Source organism: Myotis lucifugus, unplaced genomic scaffold, assembly GCF_000147115.1.
Source record: "Myotis lucifugus unplaced genomic scaffold, Myoluc2.0 scaffold_68, whole genome shotgun sequence".
NCBI lineage: Eukaryota > Metazoa > Chordata > Mammalia > Chiroptera > Vespertilionidae > Myotis > Myotis lucifugus.
Genome location: NW_005871116.1, coordinates 5,254,474 through 5,269,132, shown reverse-complemented (window position 1 = coordinate 5,269,132; position 14,659 = coordinate 5,254,474). Strand labels below are relative to the sequence as shown.

The window sequence follows — 14,659 nt, the reverse complement described above, 5'->3', positions numbered from 1 at the left end:
GAAGCGTGACCTGCAAAACGAGTTGGTTGGATTATGTAACTGTGTATTTTTCTCTTCTCTCGTTTCTAGGGGATATCCTCAACTCTATTTTGTGCTCTGTTCACCTATTTATTCAGGCTCCAAACCTTTAATTTCCAAGATTAAAAATATATTTGTGTATGTGTGTGTTTAAAACAGAATAAAAAAATTCCTTGCTACTTGAAGATAAGGAAGACAAGAAGGCCCTTTCTGTCTCTGCCTCCACTTGCTCCCGGTGTTTGGGTGATGTGCCAAGCCTACCTCATGCCCTGCCTGACCTTGACCACAGTTGAAATTTAAAGGGACAAAAGTCATCTGTGTGACCTCCAACTCTGCAAATCTCATTTGACTTTCAGTAAAGTTCTCTTAAATAGGCTTTTGTACTAAGTGACACTTTTTCTAAAAGGAGTTTTTAGAGGCTGAAGAGAATCCGAGAAATGCTATTTTATGCTGTTACCTTACCCCCACCGGGATGTCTGTCTGGGAGGCTGATTGGCAGTGGACTTAAGGTGGCCACGTGTCAGGAGTCAGGTGTCATTCTCTCTCCTTCCTCTATTCAGGTTGAGTATATGATGAGACTAAAGGAGAGCTTTGATATAACTAAAAAGAGATGTTGAGGATGAGTGATTGTGTGCAACATATGGGCTTCCCAATTTGTCCTGTACCTATTGTGGGTGAAGTATAAAGACGGAAACAGTTAAAAATGGATTGTGAAAGCTGACGAGGTGACAGTAATTCTAGCCATGCCTCCCTTGCAGGTGTTCGTTTACTGCTTTTCAACAGCATGCGGAACTCCAAGCCCAGAGGGGCTGAGTCATTTTGTGTGCTGTTCTTTACTTGTTCCTTTAGGAGGCATTCTGTTACCCAGCATTGTTGGATCTGGTAGTATTGGTCATGCTGTACTTCCCTGAGAGTGGCAATCATATCTTAATACTGACTAGATTGCAGTCAATACCACAGTAGTTGGCCTATAGTAGGCTCTCAGTAAGTATTTGTGGATTGAACGGAAGGTTAAGTTACTATCAGAAATCGATGCTTGATCTTGCCATTCAGAATTTGAGTGCTAGTATATGGGCCATCTATTTTTGTGTGGCCACAAATATCACAGCATTGTCCCTTGTATAATAGAAGACATAGATCATGGGGGGACTCCAATCATAATCTGGATAGAGTATGTCCCTTCCACTCCTTTTTATTTACAAGTATTTATTTTTAATTTCTATTGATTTCAGAGAGAGGAAGGGAGAGGGAGAGAGCGATAGAAAACATCAATGATGAGAATCATTGATGAGCTGCCTCCTGTACACCCCCTACTGGTGATGGAGCCTGCAACCTCAGCATGTGCCCTTGACTGGAATTGAACCTGGGATGCTTCAGTCCGTAGGCCAATGCTCTGTCCACTGAGCCAAACCGGCTAGGGCTTCATTCACTCTTAAGATGAATTACTTACAGCCCCACTCTTTCAAAGAGGACATAGTGAAACTGTCCTTGTATATATAAAAATTGAATAAATTGCTATGCAAGTAAAGACATATTTCCAAATGATTATTCACTTAAAATGTTTTTTTTAATGTTTTAGGGAGGTGTTTGCTATTTTTCAACCAGCACATGTCGCCATACCAAATTTTACAAAGATCCAGTGGAAGCTGTCAAAGATATCCCTGACGGTGCAAAGATCCTGGTTGGTGGTGAGTAATAGTGTTGTTTTCCTTTCGATGGTAACACCCTGACTGCATAAGGGTTAAATGATAAAGTGGGCCAGTAGTCCATACGCAGTTAAGTGCAAGAAGAATGATGTGTAGCCATATTCACAAATCATGCTTGGCTTTATACTCATGAATTGAGGGCTGGACAGTGATGTCTGGTGCTGTATGTTGGTGTCAAACATTTGGGATCAGCTTTATGTCTATTTATTGAGTTGCTGAGATACTGTGCATTTTGCTTAGTAGGTCACATAGGTGCTTATAGATTGTCTTTTTTACTAAAAGAGAATAACACACATTTCTCTTCACAAACGGTTGACCTTTTTGGCTTCTTATAGGCTTCGGGCTGTGTGGCATTCCAGAGAACCTCATCGGAGCTTTACTGAAGACTGGAGTCAAGGGGCTCACTGCAGTCAGCAACAATGCGGGGTGAGTGCACTTTTGAGACCATTGGTTTGAAGGGAATGACAATTCTCCATGTTATTTACACAGAGTCTATCAATGAAATGAAAGTTTTCCCCCTTAAATGAGCAATATGCTCCCACATCAAAAGATAGTGTTTAATAAGCTCAGGAGTCATGGTTCCATCTATTCACATACTTTTGGTATCATACTTTTGTTGTTGTTGTTGTTGTTAATCTTCACCCGAGGATATTTTCCCATTGATTTTTAGAGAGAGTGGAAGGGAGGGGGAGAGACAGAGAGCAACATCGATGTGAGAGAGACACATTGATTGGTTGTCTCCCACAAGCACCTGATTGGGGCCAAGAATTGAACCTGAGACCCTTCAGTCCGAAGGCCAATGCTCTATCCACTGAGCCAAAATGGCTAGGATGATATCATACTTCTTAATCATAAGTAAAGGATACTTGCATAATTTTTGTATCTTAATCTGATGTGCTTTTATTTTAATTTCAAACATACTGTTAAGTTGAAATATATATTTTTAAATTGACTCCCGTATTTTAAAAATTAGAGATATTCCTTTATGTTGTATGTTATGTTGTATGAGATGTTCCTTTATGTTGTATGTTATTGCATGTTGTATCAGGAAAGGTGGACATCAATTTGCAATCTGTTTTAAGTCCTTTCACTGGATTATGCCATTACTCTAGTCTAGGTGATATGTAAGGAACATCATTAATCATTAAAAAGGTTGCTGGTCTTGGTGGAAGGAGGAGGATATGCAGCAGCACTTAAGACAGTAGGATGGCATATCAAAACGGTCAACACTAAGCCATAACATTTTAATAATGAATGACATGCCCTTAAGGTATGTTTAGTTATATTTTATTGATTTTTTACAGAGAGGAAGGGAGAGGGATAAAGAATTAGAAACATCAATGAGAGAAAAACATCGATCAGCTGCCTCCTGTACACTCCCTACTGGGGATGTGCCTGCAACGAAGGTACCTGCCCTTGACGGGAATCGAACCTGGGACCCTTGAATCCGCAGGCTGACACTCTATCCACTGAGCCAAACCGGTTAGGGTGGTATGTTTAGTTATAAAGGAAAAAGCTATTTTTATACAAAATGACAAATCATCATCAGCTCTCTGTCAATCATGAAGGACTAAACATCTTAAACAATTTTTCTTTAATTAACTGAATTTGCAGTATAACCTATTAATCACAAATTCAGCTTAGAGCAAATAGCACAGGTTATTTAGGTTACAAAACTGATCCTACATTTGTGCTCATTTTTCCTTTGCTGCGTTTCTTTATGCCATTATTTTCATCTGGAAGGTTCTCCCACCTCTTCTCTGTGTATCCACATCTTCCCCATTTTTCAGAATTTGACTTAAGTTACATATCTTCAAAGAAGCCTTATCCAAGTATAAAACTTCTCTTGCCCCTTTCTGAATTCCTTTGGAAACTTTTAGCTTTTTTTTGTATCCTGAATTGTATTTATTCTCTCCGATACACATTGCAGGCCGATCCTGTTACTCAGAGTAGTTTTCTGTCCCTACTGTGTGCTCAGAGACACTGAATGTCAGAGCTGGGCAGGGTTGTAGCGCTCAGCTGTTCAGCTCCCTCATGTAACAGAGGGAACGCATCTGTAAATAGGGAAGTAATTTATTCACGGTCACTTGATATTTCTTAAGCACATCCAGTGCCCTTTGAGCTGACTTTGTATTTGTTAAACATACTTTTGGTGACCAGTACTTTGTGGGTTTTCCAGATAGCTCAGTGCTTACAAGGCCGGTGTAATATATGAATTCTTTTAAAATATATTTTTATTGATTTCAGAGAGGAAGGGAGAAGGAGAGAGAGTTAGAAACATCAATGATGAGAGAGAATCATTGATAGGCTGCCTCCTGCACGCCATCTACTGGGATGGAGCCCGCAACATGGGCATGTGCCCTGACTGGGTATTGAAACGTGACCTCAACCACTGACCCACACCAGCCAGGCATGAGTTCTCCATGCAGAGTAGGTACTGATCACCTACTTCATGGAACACAGAAGGCACGTCACAGGCACTGATGCTCCTGATTAGGGGGTGTAAACCCTTAGTCTGCAGCAGTGAGGGCTTTGTCTGGGCCACCTGAGTCAGATAGCATTGCTTCATCGGAGAGCCAATGACATGGTTTGAAATGTTGGGTAAATGGAGAGACTTTGGAATTAGAAGTAATCATTATTTTCTCATTTAGAAAAAGGCTCTTTTTATGGAAAGATCTGCCTGACTTGGAAATCTTTGCAAAGCGCAGGACTCCTGATGGCTTTTGTTTCATTTGTTTTTAATGATCAGGAAGACCTGTTGCCCCGAGGCACCACTTATCTGGCTGTGGGGCAGCGCCTGTTAGTCTAGATAAGTTAACCCCTCTTTTGGGATCAGTTTGACGTGGATTGATTAGGAAGATAGGAAAAACTGACAGTGTGCCTTCCGTTGATTTTTGGAAGACTTTAACATATGGATTGCAGGCCTGTGTGAACCCAAAGTTTCACAACAAACTATGTATCAACCAATTAAATTGCAGCGCCAAGGAGAGAATGGACGTGTTGTATTAGTCTGCCCTTTTCTTTATGCAAGGCTGTTTACCTGATTACCCTTCTTGAGGGTGGGGCTTTAGACAACTCCAAGACCAGCCCCACTTCCCTGTGGGAGACCAACAAATTCTACCTGGTGATAGAGGTGCCTGTGCCTGGGAGTTCAGTGCCGTCACCTGGGTACAGTGCTGTCCTAGCCAGGGTAGGAGTTCTGTGAGGGCCTCTGCAAATAAGACAGCTGGCTCTGCACTGCTGGTTTTGAACCAGGAGACAGACAGTGGCTCCGTTGCTTTCCCGGTTCTTCTTTGTTGAGGCAGCTGCGTCTCTGGGGAGGTCTAGGCCCTCTTGGTCGATTAGAAGCATTCCCCTGGGGTATGCCCTTGAACTTGTGTGCTCAGCTCACAGAAGATTTCACGTTTCCCATATAACTATGTCATCAATCAACCTCATGTCTGAAGACAGCACTTTTTTCTTTTAATACTCTTGAGATGATCAGAGTAAGAATAACTTGTATGATGAGATTTAAGGATGTCTAAAATGCAAGTAAGCAAGGAGTAGTTTGGTAAATGGTTGCAATGTCATTCTTATCAGAGTTTCATTTTGGCCAGAATAGCCAGTTCAATGAGATTTCAGAAAACGAAAATCAGTTTCATAAATATTTGCAGAACATGAATGTATCTCTTTAACTCATTCTTGGATTTAGACTTCTTTCATCACTCACGTGTTTGGGACCTGAGTGTGTTGTGCTGCAGGGAAAAGGTTAACTCTTTCTGGGTAGGTAAGCTGCTGGTTGCTAAGGGCAAGCAAGAGTCACTCTGAAAGTTCACCAGAATTACCTTTACTACAAAGCTGCAAAATGCTTTAATATATGTTTCTCTAGGAAAATTAGTATGTTCCTCATTTGCAAAAGATCATGGATGTCTCTCTTCTCTCTTATATTGTGAGGAAGGGTCTTGCCTTTTTCACTTTGTATCATCATAGGCAAGAAAGACACTTAGCTGCCTAGCAGCGTGTTTGGAGGCATACATTGATTGTGCGCCAGGCGGGCAGTCGCCTGGCTGAACATCTTGTGACCTGCTTAGTTGCTATGCCAGGTCCTAATCCAGAAATAAAGTAAAGAAAAAAGAAAGGAAAGAAAAACAAACAAACCCAACAAATACACATGGTTTCCAGAGCCAGAATCAACAAATACAGAGAGGTCATCTCCAGACAGGGCCAAGTTCAAGTGTGTAATGCATTGAAAAGCCAAACAGAGACCCAAGGAGTTTGGGAAAGTGGTTAGGAAAATCCCCAGGTCAATGAATGACTCGATGTATTCTGGTTCATGGTGTGGAGTTGTGCGCTGGGAGGGAGGTCAGATATTTAATGCTACAGAAAGCAAGTGGGTTGCATCCACCTTCGTGGGTTATTTTATGTTAGGATGTAATTTAGACAGGGCTCCAGAGGATATCAGTGGGATGCTCATATTGGGTAACTGAGGAAAGCTTACCAAAGGGACTGTGTTTAGAGGAATGGTCAGGACTTGGAAAGCAGCTTGAGTACCAGCAGCCTGGGTACCAGCAGCCTGGGAAAGCAGCAGAGCTCAGCAGCCCTATGCCTGGTGGAGGAGGGGAGGAAGCTGTTAGGACCTGGAACAAAGCTCTAGGGAGAGGGCTATCCAGGGTGCTGCAGCTTAGCCAGGGAGTGAGCCAGGGGAATACAGATCCTGACATCATTTTTGTCTCACCCCATCCTCCTGATGGTGCCTCCCGTTGGCTGGACCCCATCAGCAGTGGCTGACCCCAACTGGAAACCAGAGGGCAGGGCCCAGGATTCAGTCCACACAGGTCAGCCAGCCCCGGGCTCAGGGCAGCTCAATGGATGTGGGGTTGGGGGATGCAGGGGGCAAACAGAAAATATCCGGCATAAGGACTTGATGACTCTCATTTTTATTAGAGAGGAGCCAGGGAGGAGGGGGAAGTGAAGCAAGTCATTCATTTGCCAGTCGTTCAACAGTTGTGGCTCTAGTGCCCTCTGTGTATTGTGTATGCAGCCAGGTGCTGGCGGTGCAGCCATGAACAACACAGGACAAGTTCTCTGCTTTTGTGGACCTAACCTTCCAATGGGCAGAGGCAGGCAATAGTAGTAAACAAAGCAAAATAAGTAAGTTTCCAGTGTGTTAGAAGGTTATAGTGCTACACGAAGAAGAACAAGAGCGAGGGGGATTGGGAGCATGAAGGTGGAGGGCAGGTTTCGGTATAAGATGGGTGATCCAGGCAGGACTCATGGAGGGGCAGCTGGCCAGATTCATGAAGGAAGTGGGGCGGGGGGGAGGACCTGTGTTAGCCATGCAGCGATCTGGGGGAGGAGTTTGGAGACACAGACAGGCCAGCGTGAAGGACCCAGGGCAGGATGTGAGTATAAGGAGGCCAGCAGAGGCAGAGTGGGAAGGACCTAGGAGGAGTGAGGTTGAGACAGGACTGGGCATCCCATCACACGGGGCCCAGCCACTCCAGAGACCTTTGCTTTTTCTCTGAATAAGTGAATACCGTTGCAGGGTTTGAGCAGAGCAGGACATGACCGGACATTTTATTTTATGCCTGTATTTTTGTCTGTCATTTGGCGAGTAGGATCCTAGGGGCCAGGAGTAGCAGCTGGGAAGGTCACTGCAGAGTCCAGGGAAGCGACAGTATAGGTCACAGAGGAGGGAGAGTGACAGGCTCAGATTCTGCATAGATTCTGAAGGCAGAGTCAGGATGCCCCCATAGCGTGTGAAAGTCAAAGGTCACCCCTTTAGTTTGTGCTGAAGATCTCTAAGGATGGGGTGCTGCCATTGGGTGAGAAGGGGCAGGCTGCAGGTGGAGCTGAATTTAAGGGAACAGGATTGTTAAGTGAGGGCCTGCTGAGGTGTTAATTAGGAGTAGGTTAAAACTAAACCAACCAAACACAGCATTATGTGTATGAGAGTGTGCCCAAGAACTAATTTTCTAAGAGACACAGAGACTCTTTAGTGTTTGGGGCCCTCTGGTGGACAAGTGTATTATTAATCTTCAGGGAATTCTCCGCATATAGCAAAAGTACACTTGCAAACATTATTTAGGCTCCAGTTTTCTTTTAAAATAAGTGAGAATAAACCATGTGGCTATTTGTCATAACCATGAAGGGGAATGTTATTAGATTCTGTATTGGAAGGCTGGGACTAGGAAACAAATCTAGAAGAAGGTTGGCAGTTACCTGTCACCTGGATTACTTTGAAGTATTCAGGTGTCAGAACTGCCTGGGGGAGGTTAGGAGCTTGGAAGCGATCCATTCTGAAAACTAGGAGATTGTCAGTTGAGCAGAACCGCCACTTGTGTGTGTGAGGATGGAGAATGGAGTGAAGATGGGAGAAAGGGTCAGGAGAAATGTCAGTGGTTTGTCATATGAGTACCATACCTACCTACTTGCATCCTTTCAAACAAGTGGATGTCACTAATGATCCATCATCAGACCTGTGCCCTTCCACTGTTTCCCATGCCAGGGCCAGGGTTCTGGAGTGGGTCTTCATCATTTCACTCTGTATCCATGATACAAGGAAAATATTCATAGTTGCTCATAATTGGGTCCATATTTCAAGAGTCTGCTGTTCTGTCTTTTAAATATGAGAATGCTCCTGACCTCGTTCTTGGACAGAAAGACTTTCTCCATCTGAGCCTTCCTGTGAGGCCATAGCAGATTAGGGACAGTGGCACTGCATTTATGCCTGGGTCTGAAGTGTAGGGCAGGGACCAGTCCATCTCTTGCTCATCTCCTGACCAGGATCACTTTGGAGCAGCGAAAAGAACAGAAGGGGCGGGGTCAAACTGTAGGATTGATGTGGGTTTGAGGACTGGCTGGTGTCACTACCCAAGATCTTGGGGAAAAAAATCACTTAAATGTTTTGAGCTTCAGTTTCCTCAACTGTAAAATAAGAAAAGTATAGCCACCTTGCAGCGCTCTTTGGGTGGTGGGTGACTGAGAGAGAATGTGGGTTCAATGCCTGGTAGATAGGATTCCTTTAAATTAATACAACTTCATGTTTTTCAATGTAAGTGACATTAGTGTTCGATCAGATGGCACTTTGGTTGTAAGCTGCTTGCATTTTCCTTCCAGGGTTGACAACTTTGGCTTGGGCCTTTTGCTTCGAAGCAAGCAGATAAAGCGCATGATCTCTTCGTACGTGGGAGAAAATGCAGAATTTGAACGACAGTACTTATCTGGTGAATTAGAGGTAGAGCTGACACCTCAGGTAAGAAGACACTCTGCTTTTCTTTTACAATACTAACTTGTTTTAAAATGTATCTTTTTCTCCCTAGAAATGTCTTGTGCAAGACCGGTAAGGCAGAGAGAATGCTATTTCGTAGGTCCCACCTGTTGATTGCTGGAATCTAATATTTTCTGTTGCTATGCAACAGAAAAAGGAGGTATTTCTGATGAAGATCTCTAGGTAACAGGATAAATTTTAAAGTTTGGTACTAGAATGTAAATTATACTGGAAGCATGCAAAAGGACTTGCTGAAATGTTTGAGGGTTATCCTAAAGGTCAACTCATATGGGTTGAGATAACTTAGCCTTCATTTTTTTGGAGCTATTGAAAATAAGCCTTCTATATCTTTTCCATTCCTTCTTATTTTGTCAGAGGGCATATACATGGGAGAGGAACTTCCTTAATATTTCTATTTTTTTAAAAAAATCTTTATTGTTGAGATTATTACATATGTTCCTCCCCCCTCCTTAGCCTCCCTCTACCTGAGTCCTGCCCCACCCCAGGCCTTCACCCTATTGTTTGTGTCCATAAGTAATGCATATATGCATATAATATCTTTGTTTAATCTCTGCCTCTCCACTCCCCTTCCCTCTGAGAATTGTCAGTCTGTTCCTTTTCCATGCCTCTGATTTTATTTTATTCACCAGTTTATTCTGTTCATTAGATTTCTTATTTGTTTACTTTGATTTTAGATTCAATTGTTGATAGGTATGTATTTGTTGCCATTTTGTTGTTCATATTTTTTATCTTTTTCTTCTTCCTCTTTTTTTAAAAAAACATATTTTATTGATTTTTTACAGAGAGGAAGAGAGAGGGACAGAGAGTTAGAAACATCGATGAGAGAGAAACATCGATCAGCTGCCTCCTGCACACCTCCCACTGGGAATGTGCCCGCAACCAAGGTACATGCCCCCGATCGGAATCGAACCCGGGACCTTTCAGTCTGCAGGCCGACGCTCTATCTACTGAGCCAAACCGGTCAGGGCTTCTTCCTCTTCTTAAAGAATACCTTTTAATGTTTCATATAATACTGGTTTGATGGTGATGAACTCCTTTAGTTTTTTCTTGTCTGTGAAGCTCTTTATCTGACCTTCCATTCTAAATGATAGCTTTGCTGGGTAGAGTAATCTTGGTTGTAGGTCCTTGCTATTCATCACTTTGAATATTTCTTGCCACTCCCTTCTGGCCTGCATAGTTTCTGTTGAGAAATCAGCTGACAGTCATATGGGCATTCCCTTGTAGGTAGCTAACTGCTTTTCTCTTGTTGCTTTTAAGATTCTCTTTTTGTCTTTAGCCCATGGCATTTTAATTATGATGTGTCTTGGTGTGGCTCTCTTTGGGTTCCTGTTGTCTGGGGTTCTCTGTGCTTCCTGGACTTGTAAGTCTGTTTCTTTCACCAGGTAGGGGAAGTTTTCTGTCATTATTTCTTCAAATAGGTTTTCAATATCTTGCTCACTCTCTTCTTCTAGCACCCCCATAATGTGGATGTTGGTACCCTTGAAGTTGTCCCAGAGGCTCCTTACAATATCTTTATATTTTTGGATTCTTATTTCTTTTTGCTTCCCTGGTTGGGTGTTTTTTGCTTCCTCATATTTCAAATCGTTGATTTGATTCTCAGGATCCTCTAGTCTACTGTTGAATTCCTGTATAGTATTCTTTATTTCAGTCAGTGTATACTTAATTTCTGAATGGTCCTTTTCCATTTTTTTGGCATTCTCACTAAGATCCTCGAAGGTCTCACTAAGACCCTTGGAGGTTTCTAAAGATTTTTGAGTAACCTTATAACTGTGGTTTTGAACTCTATATTCAGTAGTTTACTTTCTTCAGTTTCTTTCATTTGTGACATGTTTCTTTGTCTCCGCATTTTGGCTGCTTCTCTTTGTTTGTTTCTATGTATTGAGTAGAGCTGCTATGTGTCCTTGAGTTGATAGAGTGGCCTCGTGTAGTAGGTGTCCTATAGGACCCAGGGGCTCAGACTCCCCATTCACTTGGGATGGATACTCTAGGTGCACCCAATTGTGGGCTGTGTGCACAGTTTTGTTGTAGTTGAGCCTTGATTGCTGTTGGTGTCACTAGGAGGAATTGACCTCCAGGCCAATTGGCTGTGAGGACCAGCTGCGACTACAGTGGGAGAGCTGCTGTGCAGGAGACACCCTTATGGAGCAGGACTTACTTCAATGGGGCTTTGGTGCTCACTGAGTCTGCCCCTTGAGTGTGTTGTTTGTGGATGTGTAGAGTTATAATCTGTTATGGTCTGACACTGACCACTGGGTACACTGGCTCTTGGGTCTCCAGGGAAGAGTAAAGTCAGCCACTGCCTGGGGCCACTCAGCAGGAGCTACAGAGAGATCTGCAGATTCCTCCTCTTTGTATCAGGTTTGGAAGTGCTCACATGAGGCCCAACTGTGAAGCAAGGCAGGCTGGTGCTGTACCAAGTCTTAGGTCTTTTATTGATAGGTTTGGGGCTTCCAGACCCATCTGCAGCTTGTTTGAGAGATTTTAGCCTGAGCAAGGACAGGTCATTCATATGCAACAGCTTGGGTGGGGTTGTAAATTGAATGAGGCGGGGACTCAGGGAATCAACAAGGTGGAGCAAACAGAAGCTGACAGTCAGCCCTGTGACCAGGGAGGTCCCAGCATAGGAACAGTGATCCCTGTGAGCACCTCTGTCTGGTAGAAAGCCACCCCCAAGTTCCTGCCCCTATGCCAGACAATCCAGTTCCTCCTCATATGTGTCTGTGTTCCTCAGAGCTTCACCCTGGTGCTGGAGCTCAGAAGAAGCAGGACTTTGTAAGTTCAGTTTGTGGTGCTGGCCTTTTAAGAGGGGCAGTTGAGTCTCCAGCAGCCTCTGTGTCACTGAGCCCCAATCCACACTGGTTTTTACAGCTCATAGTTCTTACTGCCTGCAGGGACTTCTTTTCCCAGCTCTGGGACCCTGGGCTGGGGGTCTGGTGTGGGGCTTGGACCCCTTGCTCCTCCTGGTGGCCTCTGCAGAGACAGTCTTCCTCCCGATTAAAAAAGCGTCACACGTGGGTGCTGTACCAGCCCATTTCGTGCTTCCCCACCTCCTACCAGTCTCAGTGTGCTTTCTTCTTTACTTTTCTAGTTGTAGGGCTTCCATTCAGCCAGCTCTCTGGTGGTTCTAGGTTGTTCTGTATTTTAGTTGTAATTTTGATGTGGTTGTGGGAGGCTGTGAGTACAGGCATATTTGCCTACGCTACTATCTTGGTCTGAAAAGCTTCCTTAATATTTCCTTTACATTCTTTCTTTAAGTTGAAGAGGTCAGGGTCTCCCTCCTCAATGTAGTGGCAACTTGTTTGGTGGCCTGAGAGTCAGGAGGGAGTGTAGATGAAGAGTTGGGGATCAGGGCTCCCTTTGGGGTGGATGTGGGGCTTGGTGGTTTCTGCAGAACTCCTGCCTGCAGAAATATTCTGTTTCCAGGCTCTTGCTTAGTGGGACACAGAAGGAGTGAAGTATTTAGGGTGGGTGGACATAAAACACATTCTAACCTAGGGCTGGTTTGAGGATTGAATTTTTGTGCACGTTGGTAACTTAAAATACCCGGAACACAGAGTAGAGTCATCTCATCCTTTGGATAGGGTAGAACAGTGTTTTATCTATACATATTTTCAGGGAAGCCCCAAGGACCCCCTTCCCCAGAACATCCCACGTGCTTGAATGCCTCAGTGTTTCAAATGCTAGTCATTAGTTCCTTCTTTGAGTTTAGGTCCCAGTTAAAGTAGAACATTGGTTTCAGGTTGGGACAATATTAACACCCTGCCATTAATACCTAACCTCATTCTTACTACTGATTAGCCATTTAGCTGTCCAGCGTGACCAGGATGTAGCTGGACCATAACCACAGCCCTCAGTGGTGGAGAGGGTGTTGGAATGTGCTGTTGGAGTTTGTTGCCTTCTGGCAGACTCGGTGGAAAGGCAGTTGGAGGTGGGAGGGAGCTGGGAAATGAAGGTGACCAATGAAAGATACAAAGAAACTTTGCCTACAGCTGTTTGTCCTTTGAAACAAAATTTGAAGGACTCTTGGCTTTTAAAAAACAATTTACAGAATAAGTCCTGAAGCAGAGAGGCATGGAATAGACTGACATACCTTGATGTGGGGTTGGGGGGACAAGAAGAGATAAACCAAAGAACTTATATACCTACAGGCATAGCCCATGGACACGGGCAATAGCGTGCTGAAAACATGGGGGGCGGGTGATAAGGGCTTGGGAGGAGGGAGTAAAGTGGGGAAAAAGGGTGATATCTGTAATACTATCAACAATAAAAAGTATATTAAAAAAATAAAAATAAAAACCATTTTACCTATATGTTGTACTTTGGATTTTTCCTTAGTTAGATAATATTGTAGATCAAATACTTACGAGAATGGTTTAGAATACATTCTAGATAAATTTGAACATTTTATTTTATTCTACAATAATCGTTTATTATTACTGATGATAAGATTCAGGCCATACCTGCATATAGCACACAGTAAAACCCAGAACTTATTTTTGTGATTTTTAATATATATAGTTGAAGTTACATGTGTCAGATTTGAAAACTCATTTAAAAATAGTACAAATAGACTGATGTTGAACATGTTGTTGAAGCCAGCAGGCAACGTGGAAGGTGAAAGCGTGATTATGCGAATAAGCAGTTATATGTTGTGGATTAGGAATAGAGAGGCTGCCCTGGCTGGCGTGGCTCAGTTGGTTGGGTATTGTCCCGTGCACTGAAAGGTTGCTGGTTTGATTCCCTGTCAGGACACATGCCTGGGTAGCAGGTTCAGTCCCCACTGGGGTGTGTATAGGACAGTGATGGCAAACCTATGACATGCGTGTCAGAGATGACACGTGAACTCATTTTTTTGGTTGATTTTTCTTTGTTAAATGGCATTTAAATATATAAAATAAATATAAAAATATACATCTTTGTTTTACTATGGTTGCAAATATAAAAAAATTTCTATATGTGATACAGCATAGGGTTTTTCAAAATGCTGGCACACCGAGCTCAAAAGGTTTGCCATCATTGGTATAGGAGGCAACCCATTGATGTTGCTCTCACATCGATATTTTGCTCTCTTCCTCTCCCCTCCTCTCTCTCTAAAAATCAAAGAAAAAAAATACATAAAAAAGAAAAAAATAGAATAGAAAGGTTGTTCTCTAGAGAGGCAGTAATTGTTTTAAATTAATCTCTTAGTATAAGTTGTTAGTGAAATATACCAACTTACCATGCTAGGTACCGCTTGGAATAGTAATCCTTTGCAGTGGTTCTCAACCTTCTGGCCCTTTAAATACAGTTCCTCATGTTGTGACCCAACCATAAAATTATTTTCGTTGCTACTTCATAACTGTAATGTTGCTACTGTTATGAATCGTAATGTAAATATCTGATATGCAGGATGGTCTTAGGCAACCCCTGTGAAAGGGTCATTCGACCGCCAAAGGGGTCGCGACCCACAGGTTGAGAACCGCTGCTTTAGAGAGTAGGCACCGTGTCTGAATGCTCTGTGTCCACATGCAGAGGGATGCGTACTGACCTTGTGGGGTGTTGCTTGCTCACCTGTAGGGCACACTGGCAGAGAGGATTCGTGCCGGCGCGCTGGAGTTCCTGCCTTTTACACCAGCACAGGCTATGGGACCGCTGTGCAAGAAGGAGGGGGCCCCGATCAAGTACA

At 43.3% G+C, this 14,659-nt stretch overlaps 1 protein-coding gene across 1 annotated transcript in view; it reads left to right on the top strand.

Moving 5' to 3' along the window:
- OXCT1 (3-oxoacid CoA-transferase 1) overlaps positions 1-14,659 on the top strand; it is a 115,348-nt gene that overhangs the window by 6,517 nt on the left and 94,172 nt on the right. Inside the window, 5 exon segments of the mRNA XM_006110040.3 lie at positions 1,598-1,706; positions 2,060-2,150; positions 8,823-8,958; positions 14,551-14,578; positions 14,581-14,654. Coding sequence (XP_006110102.1) covers positions 1,598-1,706; positions 2,060-2,150; positions 8,823-8,958; positions 14,551-14,578; positions 14,581-14,654 — 438 coding nt within the window.